At 40.0% G+C, this 12,263-nt stretch overlaps 1 protein-coding gene and 1 pseudogene across 1 annotated transcript in view; one reads left to right on the forward strand and one right to left on the reverse strand.

Moving 5' to 3' along the window:
- The first annotated feature begins 1,471 nt into the window (after nucleotides 1-1,471).
- The window catches only part of ACPP (acid phosphatase, prostate), a 42,968-nt gene continuing 32,176 nt past the window's right edge, over nucleotides 1,472-12,263 (forward strand). The window contains exons 1-2 of the mRNA XM_008584621.1: nucleotides 1,472-1,657; nucleotides 11,733-11,828. Coding sequence (XP_008582843.1) covers nucleotides 1,538-1,657; nucleotides 11,733-11,828 — 216 coding nt within the window. The 5' untranslated portion in view covers nucleotides 1,472-1,537. The remainder of the gene's footprint in view (nucleotides 1,658-11,732; nucleotides 11,829-12,263) is intronic.
- On the reverse strand, nucleotides 5,340-5,813 carry LOC103600360 (annotated as a pseudogene).

Here is a 12,263-nt window from a genome sequence, read left to right on the forward strand (position 1 = left end):
CTTTCTCAATTTGCCTGGTGCAGGCAGCAGGGATGAGTGTGCAACTTCATGTCTGCCTAGGACTGGACAATCTTCATTCCCTTTTCCTTGCACCCATCTCCTCAAAATCCTTCCCATTAAAAATGACAGTGGTGACTGGCAAGAGGAGAACACAGCAGAGAGAAGGTCACAAGTCCTTAGGTGTCTAGTCCTAACCACATATGCATTAATTCTTCTCTCACATTTCCCCATTCCAGAAGGAGCAACAGCTCTCCCACACAGCACATTCCAGGGCATCCTAGATCACATAACAACAGAATGCTCCTGTCACAGGTAAGTGCAATGTACCGAGAACAGGTTGTGGGAAAGCCATACTTCTCCCTCTGCCATTGCGGTGGAAGCATCATGATCAGTAGCGCTGCCCAAAAATCCTGAAAAATCTCAGTGAGTACCTCAAGTCTGTATTGTTTTAGCCTATGATGGGACTGACAGGTTGGGAAAAATGAAAGGCTAAGTTCTCTCTGTCCAGATCATCTTCGTTTGTAGTGTCCCCAGTGAGATCACAGCTACAGAGGCGAGGGTGTGACTCACCTAGAATGTAAGGCTTATTGCCAAAGTTGATGACTGACAATGTACAGCTGTAGGTTTGATTGTTGTTTAAACTGTGTGAGGTTTGGAAAGGGACTTCAAATCCTAATGTTGAGATATCACAGGTGATCCTCAAATGTCTTAAGGTGTAACTAAAAATATCCAAAATAAAGTTGCTCTTACTTTAATTTAAAAACACTTCTATAGGCTACATGAAAGTTTTACAAAAAGATGCTAGTTTTTGATGGGAATAGGCCCAAAATATGTCAATACCTGCAGTTTCTTCCAGACTTTCCTTCCTACAATTCTGGATTTCCAAAAGTTTAAGAATAGCTGGCCTAAGTTTTCTGAAATCAGAACAGATTCCTTTCCCAAGTGACAGCAACAAAGCCAACATTGTATTACACCCCCATCTAAAGAAAAGACAAAGGTAGGGCCGGCCCGGTGGCGCACTGGATAAGTGCGCCGCTTGGGAAGCACGGCGGCGCTCCCGCCCGAGGGTTCGGATCCCACATACAGACCGGTTCCCGCTCACTGGCTGAGCGAGGCGCGGGAGCAATGCCGAGGGTCCCCGGTCCGGTACGGGGGCAACACTGAGGGTTGCGATCCGTTGCTGGACACGGAAAAAGACAAAAGACAAAAAAAAAAAGAAAGAAAAGACAAAGGTAAACTGAAAACAAAAAGAGAAATGTCTACTGACATGCTCTGTGACCTTGAACAACAGCTCTCCCCTCTCTGGGTCTCAGCGTCCTAACCTAAATCCAGGAGACAGTGATCTCTAACTCCCAGCTCAAAAATTATATGACATTATTACATGCCTAACCCCGCCCCAAGCTTCCTGGAAATTTTACTATTTATGAGTGTGGCTCCTCCTTCCCTTTCAATCCCGTGGTTAAATAGCTTCCCCTCTGAAGGCTTTTGAAGTGGAAGCAGCACCTCCTAACTCCTGCCAGAAACAGCTCTCCCCAGCATGGGAGCTGCCCCCTGCCTCATGGCCAGGGCAGCAAGCCTGAGCCTTGGCTTCTTTCTTCTGCTTTCCTGCTGGCTAGACCGAGGTGTGCTAGCCAAGGAGTTGAAGTTCGTGACATTGGTAAGTAGACCTTTCTCACTGCTTTTCCCTTAAAACTGTGTTACCAACAAGGTCTGAAAAGCCAAGTGTCAGGTTTCGTTTTACCCTTGTGTTGTCTCTGGGAGACCAGGCTCTGTTCAAACTCAGAAAGTGAATAATCAAGTTTTGCAAGTTCCTCTTAATGAAGACCTAACGTGTCCTGGCAAAAAGGTTTTGTGTTTGTCTGTGTGTGTTTTGTTTTGTTTTGCCTTGGCTTATGTTATTTATTTACTTACTCTACAAGTACCTTGAATTCAGGTTCCTTTTGACAGCCACAGGAGCTGGTACTGTTTACATACCAGGAGCTCAACTGGTTTCATTCAATGTAATGATTATTTGTTTGCAAACCAATAAACAATAATTTTCTGAATTAAGTAGTCCCTTCCCCTTTTGATATCAGTAAATTGGAATAAATATTTGTCAGCAGCTTATGAAGCATAAAAGCGAAATTAAAGTCAGTGTTAGGATGACTTCCTGATATATGGATTTAGTTAAACATTGAAATTACGTTTTTTTCCCAACCATAGTATGTGTAACAAGTTATGAAAAGAAAGGAGGGGTCGCTAATAAATGATGTCAGGGAAAGAAAATAAACTGTTGGCATTGTTGCAAAATAGATGGAAAGAGGGTTTGCAAAGCAAAGGGGATTTACCGTGTTCTGTGGGAGTCTTTGATTTTCTGTCTCTGTATCTATTTCTCTTTACTCTCTCTTCACACTCTCTCTCTGCCTCTAAGCCTCCCTTGTCTTTCACAGATTCTCACTCTCTTCTTATTCCCCACATTTTTTGTTTGATATAGTGAGAGTGGACTGATAAATGAGTACATTTTCTCTCTGTAAGAATATTCAAAAATTATTTTTATAATTTGGAAGGTCATCCTTTACTTAAAAATTAAACATGAAGTTCCTGTTTTCTCCATGTGGTATATTTGGAACTCTCTTTATTTTCTACAGAAAATCTGATAATAGTATGTTTATGTAAATCATGATCCGTAGTCCAATAAATCTTCACTAGGTCATAAGTCAACGATGATAGAGAGTAAATCAGAGAAACTGTAAACCTGTGACAAGCTGGTTGAGTGGCAATCCTCCTTGAACTCTCTGTTAACTGCATGTAGGGGATTATCTCCTGCATGTTTTACTTTCAGTCCAGGCTACCAGATCACTGCGAGTTTCCTTTGCCCCTCTCCACTCCTGGTAAATATATATTCAGGAGCTACAAATTAGTTCTTCCCTAAGGAAAACCAAAACACAAATGTAGCTCTCTTGGAACTAAAAAATTAACAAGTATAGCACAGAGTTGATGTCAACTATTTTTCCGACCATGGCTTCCTTCCATTAAAATAGATGAAAGGCAACTTAATGCATCAATTTTGGCCCTTACAAAAAAACTTACATGTAAGGACTTAAGCCAGAAGATAATCCTTTCTTCGTTTTATTGATTAAAGAGAATATTTGACTATAAATGTTTAAATTATATACCCAGGTAAATCCTTAGAAAATTATTAAGAGAACCAGAATAAAAGAAGGATGCCCCTGATTAAAATTATAATATTAATGATAATAACCAATAGTTAATTGAGTGCTTATCATATACCAGGCACTGTTCTGAGAGTTCAGTATGGATTATGTCACATAATCTTCTTCACAACCCTCTTAAGTAGGGTTGCTAGATAAAACACAGGATGACCAATTGAATTTGAATTTCAGATCAACAGTGAATAATTTTTCAGTATAAGTATGTCCTGTGCAATACTTGGGCATACTGTATTTTTATTTGCTAAATCTGGCAACCGTTCTATAAGGTTTTATAAGACTTATTATCCCTGTTTCATAGATGAAAAATATTGAGGCACAAAGAGGTTCAGCAACTTGCCCATGGTCACACAGCTGGAGGATCTGAACCCAGGCTGTCTGATCCCAGAGGCCCACACCCTCAGTCACTAGACATAGTCTGTTCCTGCTTTGTGTGTATAATCTAGTACATGGAGCTGGTCTAAGATTCCCCTGTAAGGTTTGCTATATTAGCTTGACTCAGGATCAGCAGGTGATTTCCTCCTTTTCCTCTGTGATCCAAGAAAAATAGATCTTTCCCAATTTTGAAAAGCTTTTCTTTGTGTTACCAAGCACACTCAGCTCCTGGCTGAGGCTCCCCAAAATTGATATCAAATTCACAGGTCTGGCTGCCTGCCCCCAGACAAAAAAAAACCAAACAACCCAAAAGTCAAATGTTGGTGAAAATGGAAGTCAGCTTTTATTCAGGAATACAAGTGACCTGAGGAGTGATGTTAGGTATACACATCTCCCCAATAAACCTGAAGGACAATGGCCAGGCTAAAGCCATCTCAAAGACTTAGGTTTACTGAGGGGTTTTTAAAGAGGAGGTTGAGGGAATGGAATGTGGAAAATGAAAAGCAGGAAAGAGAGGCACATGAGCAGTGAAGGCTTCATTCAAGGTCTCAGGTGCAAAGTCTCACCAAGACTCCATCTGGTTTCTGATCCCATCCTTATGTCAGGGTATGGGTAATATGTGTGAGTCTGCAGCTTCAGGCTGGCTGGAAAACTACATTCATATCAATAATCTCGTCCCATAGCCAACTTCAAAATATCAAATAACCATGGGAAAAGAGGGAACTAAGAGAAATGCATGCCAAGAAAATTTTTAAATTTGCCTACAACATGTGTGGTTTTAGGTGCCAACATGGCTTCAGTCCCGCTAGCTCCAACACTGGCAGAAAGAGCAGGAAACTATCCTTGGTTTTTGTTCTCTCTCATAAACAGTCACAACATGATCTTTTAAAACAGATCAGCCAAAGGATGTCTCACAAAATGTTCATCTGAAGTTGCTAACAGGTGTTGCATGGGGAAAAATGGGTTTCAATAGTCGTCAGGTTTGGGAACAGAAGATGGGTTAAACTGTATTAAAGGGTCTCTTTAATTCACTGCTTCTCAGTGTCTTCAATATGCTAATTTGTACTGTGGCTTTCAAAGAAGAGATGTAGTAGATTGTATTTCTTAAACTTTGACCACAGCATCTACCTCCCCTTTTTCTTTTCCCAGAGTGTCCCACAGAAAACACTTAGAGAATTGCTATTTCTAACTTTATATAAAAAGAGTAGTAAGCATGGTGAATCCTGATGTACCCATCAACCAGTCTCAATAATTATCATTCATGGCAAATCTTGGTTCTCATATATGCCCAATCATTTCCCACACACACACACACTGTACTTTTTAAGTATTTTCATGCATCATATTATACTATCCAGAAATATGTAAATGACATTTTAGAGCATTCTCTCTCCTCTAAGCCAGAGAAAAAACACAAGTTTAAGTGATCTAAGACAGAGAGAAAAATTCCATCTTATTCTACCTGGGTTTTACAACGAAAGGGATGAATGAGTCACAAGGTAGAAGCTCTTATTATTCTTCATGGTTGAGCTTTTTCATGCAGAATTCCTACCCAAGTTTAGGATATCCTTGATGGAGATAGCCTCCAAATCTCAGGCACATTGTCTCTACACTGGGACAGGTAACTTCCAGGGTCCGCAGACCTACAGGTTCGTCCTCACTCCTACTCCTCAGGCTGGCAGTCCAATTCTGTTATTCATTTTCTTTCTTTTTTTTTTTTTGGTTAGTTTATGTCTTTTATTAATTCATGCACAATTAATTTTCCTCTGGTTTGTTGAAGCAGTAAGTCAGATAACATTTGCCACAATGATATCTGTCAAAGTGGCTTGCCATGAACACCCCAGCACCACATTCATCTGAAGGGCACTCCTGATGAAGGTGACTAATTTTGCCTTTCTCATCCACCTTATAGTATTTCAAAAAAAAAAAAAAGCCAGCTTAACCTTCTTTCTCTTATGCTTATTCTTCTTGGGAGTGATGTAAAGCTTGTTCCTTTTCTGAGCACCACCACGGAGTCTCAACACAAGCTGAGGAGTGGACTCTTATTGAATGCTGTATTCAGACAAACCACATCTATTTTCTAGTTGCTTGCCAGCAAAGGTCAGTCTGCTGATCAGGAGGAATTCCTTCCTTATGCTGAATCTCGGCCTTTCCAATTTCTATTGTATCCAGGGGTTCAACCTAGAGAGTGATGATCTTCCCCTTAAGGGTTTTTAGAAAAATCTGCATCTTAGTGTTGGTGCCACCATGGATCGCAGATCAGAATAAAAGTTGAAGGTCACACCTAGGAAAGCATTGAACGTTCATTAATTCAAGTTCCAGCGTCATTGACCAGGTCTGGGATCACAGACATGTCACTTAATCCAGCTGAGTTTCAGGTTCCCTCAAACTTAAAGTTGGGGATAATGATTACAGCCATGCTTTCTACTTCACAGAGTTGTCTTAGTAGCAAATGACATGATATACATATGAAAGTGCCAACCATGATACAAATGTAAGGTACTGCTGGGAGTTAGTCTAAAACAGAAGCTTTCCAACTTTTGGAGTAAAAGCTAGATTCTCCTTCATTATTCTTTTGCTTTAATTGTGGCAAAATATCCATAACATAAAATTTACCATCTTAACCATTTTTAAGTGAACAGTTCAATAGCTTTAAGTGTCTAAGTGCATTTACATCATTTTGCTAACATCAGCACTATCCATTTCCAGAACTCTTTTTCATCCCGCAAAACTGAAAATCCATTCCCATTAAACAATAGCTCCTCACTTTCCCCTCCCCCCAGCCCCTGGCAACCACCTTCCTACCCTCTGTCTCTATGAATCTGACTACTCTACATGCCTCATATGAGTGGAATCGTACAGTAGTTGTGACTGGCTTATTTTACTTAGCATAATGTTCTCAAGTTCCTAGGTGATCCTTCCTGATTCCTGAGCTTATGCATTTAATAGGGGCATGTGTGTAATTTGAAGAGAACAAAGAAAGGAGAAAGGAGATATTAGATAGTTATTGTCTTTACTAGAACCTTAGACTAAGTACTTAGCTTGTTCATACTCAAGTCGTCCCCACCTCTCAATTCTTACTTATTTTCTCTTGGGGGAGATACACTTTTGTGTGTCAAGTGTGGCTTCAGGAGGAGAGAGGCTGGAGGTGAGAACAGAGAGGGGCCACAGTTCAGGAAAAGCATAATGAAGACCTGGGCTAGATCAGAGAGCAGCAGAATTGAAAAAGAAAGGATAAGTTTTTTTTAATTGTGAAGGCAGAATCCCTGCGGATCAAATGTGAACTAAAGAAGAGAGAGAAACCAAGACAACCCTGCATTTTCTAATTTGGGTTACTGGAAAGACAATAATGCCACAGAGACAGGATACATAAAAAGATTAAACATTTGACATTCTTAAAAAGGAATGCGAGGTATAAATATCGAAGAAATTTATAATATTTTGTACTACATGATACAATATAGCACAGTGGTGAAGAGTGCAGGCTCAAGAACCAGACCACCTAGGTTTCAATGCCAGCCCAACCCCTTACTAGTTGTGTGATTTTGGATGAGTAACTTAACCTATCTGTGCCTCAGTTTCTTCATCAGTAAAATGGGGATAATAGTACTTCATGGAGTTGTGAAGCTTAATTGAGTTAATACATAAAAAGTACTCATAATCATCTCTGGTAAATGCCCAAAACATTGTAACTATAATTAATGTACATAAACTAACACAACTACCCCATGTGTGTTTTATAATGTTCACATTATAAACCAGTTAATTAAAATGCCAGCTTTTAAAATTTATTCTCTTTATTCTCAGAAAGATGAAGTATTTACACATCTCTTTTAAGTTCTCTTCCCGATGTTGGACCCTTGGACCAATAAAAACTGGACAAGTATACATTCGAAATGTGACTCCAAGAGATAAAAAGATTTTACTCTTTGACTTGCTGATCCTTTGATTTACTGGTTCTTCCCTTTGTAACTTTTGGCTAGAATGGACTCTGACTACTGCCCTTTTATTTGCCTTCATCTTCATTGCTCATGTTTGAGCAATACCTTGGAAGACAGGCACAAACTTCTCAAGACCTGTAAACTTTTTCTTCACTTCTATTAAATAAGAATTGCAAATATAGCTACCAGATTGTGAGCATCCACCAAATATCAGGCTTTTTACTTTTTTGTATTTTGAAACCCCCAAATTACCCATAAGGCATATAATATTATCTTGATATTACGTAACAGTAATAAAAAAGGAGCAGAAACTTACCCTTGGTATACTGGGTCCTGGGGATCTAAGATGGAACTGTTCTGCTGGCACATCTAGAACTTCTGGATTGGCTTATAAAAAGATATACCAGATATATCTGGAAAACAAAAACTGGTCTCCTGCCTCAGTTCCTAGACAGCCCTACAATCTTTCTCTTTGTGGTATGGCTCCCTAATCACCAGAGCCAAGAAGCAGCAAAGCTATGTATGAAGACCTGGGGGTTCTTCGAAGACATTTGCAGGGAAGACCACCATGCACTGAGTGTTGGTGCTGGGCCAAGTAGGAGGTCAGTTCAGTTTGCTTACATGAGCTTCTCCCCAGTTTTATACCAATGCATTTTGCAAATTTTCAGGGTAGGGAACTGATCAGGAAACTTATATATGGCTCAAGACATTTCAGCCAAGGCTGGCCAGTTAACTCAGTTGGTTAGAGCGCCACATTGTAACACCAAGGTCAAGGATTCAGATCCCTGTACTGGCCAGCTGTCAAAAATAAACAAACAAAAACAAAACAGTCCAAATAAAGACATTTCAGCCAACCAGATTGCCACTTGAGATTGAAGTGGTACTTGAAGCTTTCAAAGTGTTCTAAATCTAAACGAATAATTAATTCTTCCTCTCAGTCAGGAAAATAAAAGTAGGAGGAGATTAAAAATTAATAGAGGTGTTTCTTGAAGAAGAGGACTATTCCCTTTGCTCAATAGATAGTGCTCACTTGCCCTACATGCTGCAAACTATTGCCAGCAGGAAAGGAAGTCTCTAGGGTAGCTAAGCTAAATGTCTGAATAATATAATAACAGCAACGAAACAACAGTGTGCTCAATACTATACTGATGGCTTTACATACAATACACACTTAATTCTCACTGTGTCCCTGCATGGTAAATAATAATTTTCTTGTTTTACAGAGAGGGAAATTGAGGCATGCAGAACTTCAAGTTAAATCATTTTTCTGGGGTCACCCAGCTAGTCATTGATAAATCAGGGGTTTGAATCCAAATCCAACAGACTGGAAATCCAGACCTTTTCTGGTATATCATCCAGCTTCTACACAGTATAATGCACAGTTTTCACCACTTCCCATCCTGTGTGCCTCTGTGTTCTTCGTGGGCCCTGGATAAAAGTCTTGTTAGTCTTATTCTGCCTTCCTCCCAGTAAGTGATTCCCTTCATAGTCAGTTGGCTTTCCTTCTTACCTCTGAAGTAGTGTTCATTTACACAGCTCATTCATTTCTGCCCTTTTAATCTTCTTTACTAATAAATTTATTTCTCAGTTCCTGAAGAAGAAAATAAAATAGGCTTCTATTCATGGCAATCTTTGTGCATCAAGAGATTTTCACAACTTAGAGTATACCCTAATAAAACAGGGAGAGGAATTTAATGTCAAGAGCCAAGATCTCTTTTAGGATTTCCAGAATTATCCCAAAGTTTTATAATGTGTCTTGACTTCCAAAAAAGGACATCATGATGGTTTACGAGACTCCAATCTAGTCCAGGGGCAGATTCACTCTTTTAGAAGCAAAGGCACAAATGGAGGAGATAGAGGGAAAAATGAGGGAATGAAAGGAAGGAGGAAAAAATAGCACACGTGGCACATCTAGTTCATAAATAAGAGTGTTCAAAGCTCTTGTGAAATTAGAAGACTGGAAAGAAAACAATAATGTACCTGAAGAAATTAGACCTTATCCAAGATTCATTGAATCAGCAAAACAGACATTTTTGGGTGTGTATTACTACGTTCCAGGCACTGCTTGGAGAATATAGCAGCGCCCATGACAGCAAGGATCCTGCTTTCAAGAAGTTTATGGTGTGAAGGTGCTGTGGGTTGACTGTGTCCCCCTAAAGTTCATGTGTTGGAAACTTGATCCCCATTGTAACAGTGTTAAGAGATGGGAAATCCAATTATGGTATGTGAAAGATAGGGTCTGTATTAGTCCATTCTGTTGCTCATAACGAAATACCTGGAACTGGGTAATTTATAAAGAAACAAATTTTATTGCTTATGGTTCAGAGGCTGGGAAGTCCAAAGTCCAGGGAACACATCTGGTGAGGGTCTTTGGTCATGGCTTTACAGCAATGCAGGGGTTTCACATGGCAGAAGATGGTGGAGCAGAGAGACACTAACCTCTTGTGCTCTTCTTTTAAAGTCCTCAGAACCATGCCACTGACCATCATTATTAATCCATTCATGACAGCATGGTCCTACAATTTAATCACATCTTCAAAGCCCCGCCTTTCAATTGCCGTAATAGAATTTTCCACCCTCAAAAGGTACAGTGGAAATTGAGCTTCTAATAAATGAACTTAGGGGGACACAATTCAATCAATCCACAGCAGGGTCTTTAAGGGGTGATTGGATCATGAGGATTGTGCCCTCATGAATGGATTAATTCATTATGGAGTAATGGGTTAATGGGTTAATGGATTATCAAGGAATAGACTGGAGATTTTATAAGGAGAGCAAGTGGGCACATTAAAGAGCTCTTGCCATTCTCGCCATATGATACCCTGGTCACCACAGGACTCTGTAGAGTTCCCACTAGGAAGACCGCCCTCACCAGATCTGTTCCCTGAACCTTGGACTTCCCAGCCTCCAAAACTGTAAGAAATAAATTTCATTTCTCTATCAAGTACTCAGTTTCAGGTATTCTGTCATAAGCAACAGAAAACGGACTAATACAGAAGGAGAGCCAGATATTAAAAAAAAAAAAAGTAAAAAATAAGAAAATATCGGGGATATTTACTAAAAATAAAACAGTGACATGAGATAGAGATTGAGTAATATTACTTTATAATGGATGGTCAGGGAAGGCCTCTCTGCAGAGGTCATATTATTCAGGAGAGACCTGAATTTAGTGAGTGAGTATGTGTTCAGGGGAAAAAGCAGAAATAAGACATTCCAGGCAGACATAACATCAAGGGCAAAGGCCCTGAGGCTAGAACAAACTTAATATATTTGATGGAACAGCAAAAGGGCCCATGTAACTAAGCATTTTTAGCAAGAACATAAAGCGAGGACATCGAGGCAGGGAGGGGCCCTTGAAAGGACTTTGAATTTATGCAAAGAGCAGTGGAGCATGATATAATGTCTAACAATGATGAGGGTGTACATGGAACAAGACTAGCCACACACAAGTTGATAATTGTTTGAGCCAGTGGTGGACTCATAGTGGCTCATTATAAAAATTTCTACTTTTGTACATCTTTAAATTTTTCCACAAAAGACTGTTTAATATGATGAGAGGACATTAGAGGATTCTAAGCAATCGAGTGACATGTTCTGACTGACATTTTGTAAAAGAGCATGCGACTGCTATGTGGATAGAGGGACTAGACATGTCCCCTGCTGCTCTCATCAGGGCCTCCACACCCTAAGCCACACACCAAATCTGTTTAGCAGGTTATATGGAGCAGGGTCATTCATGGGGGTACCAAACCATGGTTCTTTTTTTTAAAAGTTGCCTGTGATTTAAAAGGATGAAGTGAATGTAATGTGGTGGGAAAAACAGCAAGCTAGCAATCATAAGAATTGGGAAATCTGGACAGTTTACTCAAACTCTCTGAGCCACAGTTTCCTTATTTGCTCAATGCAGCAAAAGAGCCAACCTGTCCTCACAGGAGGGTTGTAAGAATTAAAAGAGATTGCAGGAGAAAGGATTCTACACACCATGCAGGGTTGGGCAAATGTGATGCCCTGGATATACCCTAGACTAATTAAACCAAAATCACCAGGGGTGAAACCCAGTCCTTAGAATTTTATAAAATCCCTCAGGTGATTCCAGTAGGCAGTCAAGGTTGAGAATAAGTGGTTTAGAAGAAAATCTATTATGATGAACAGAAGAAAAAACACCCATGTGAAATTTATAACATTACTACTTCACATTTATTTTCAGGTGTTTCGTCATGGAGACCGAAGTCCCATTGAAACCTTTCCTAATGACCCCGTTAAGGAATCTTCATGGCCACAAGGATTTGGCCAACTCACCCAGGTCGGTTGGGTTTTCAGTTAAACGTTGTTGATGAGTCTCAAGGGGAAATGTGTACAGATTCATCTGTTTTGATATAGCATACAAGATGTACATGCACAACAGAATACATGAGCTTAGAAACCAAGAGGCACTTACAAGCCAGCCCCTGAGCTTCTCAGGCTCCACCTGAGAAAGTAAAAAATAGTCTTGTAGTCAATAAGCTGAACCAACAGAGCTGGGGAAACATGATTCTTCTGGGAGTGCTGATATCAGAATGTGAGTGCCTGTTGGCTGGATATATTGGGATTGTGCCTTCCTTACAAGTGGTCAGTTAAACACAGGGAGCCCTACTTCCTAAAGAGCATCTAAGGAGAAGGTGAACTAAGGAGCAACAGCATCGTTAGTCACTGTTCCAGGGCCCTGCGACACTTCGCTTGTCAGAGTGGATGGATCTTC

Source organism: Galeopterus variegatus, unplaced genomic scaffold (assembly GCF_000696425.1).
Source record: "Galeopterus variegatus unplaced genomic scaffold, G_variegatus-3.0.2 Scaffold3317, whole genome shotgun sequence".
Lineage (NCBI taxonomy): Eukaryota > Metazoa > Chordata > Mammalia > Dermoptera > Cynocephalidae > Galeopterus > Galeopterus variegatus.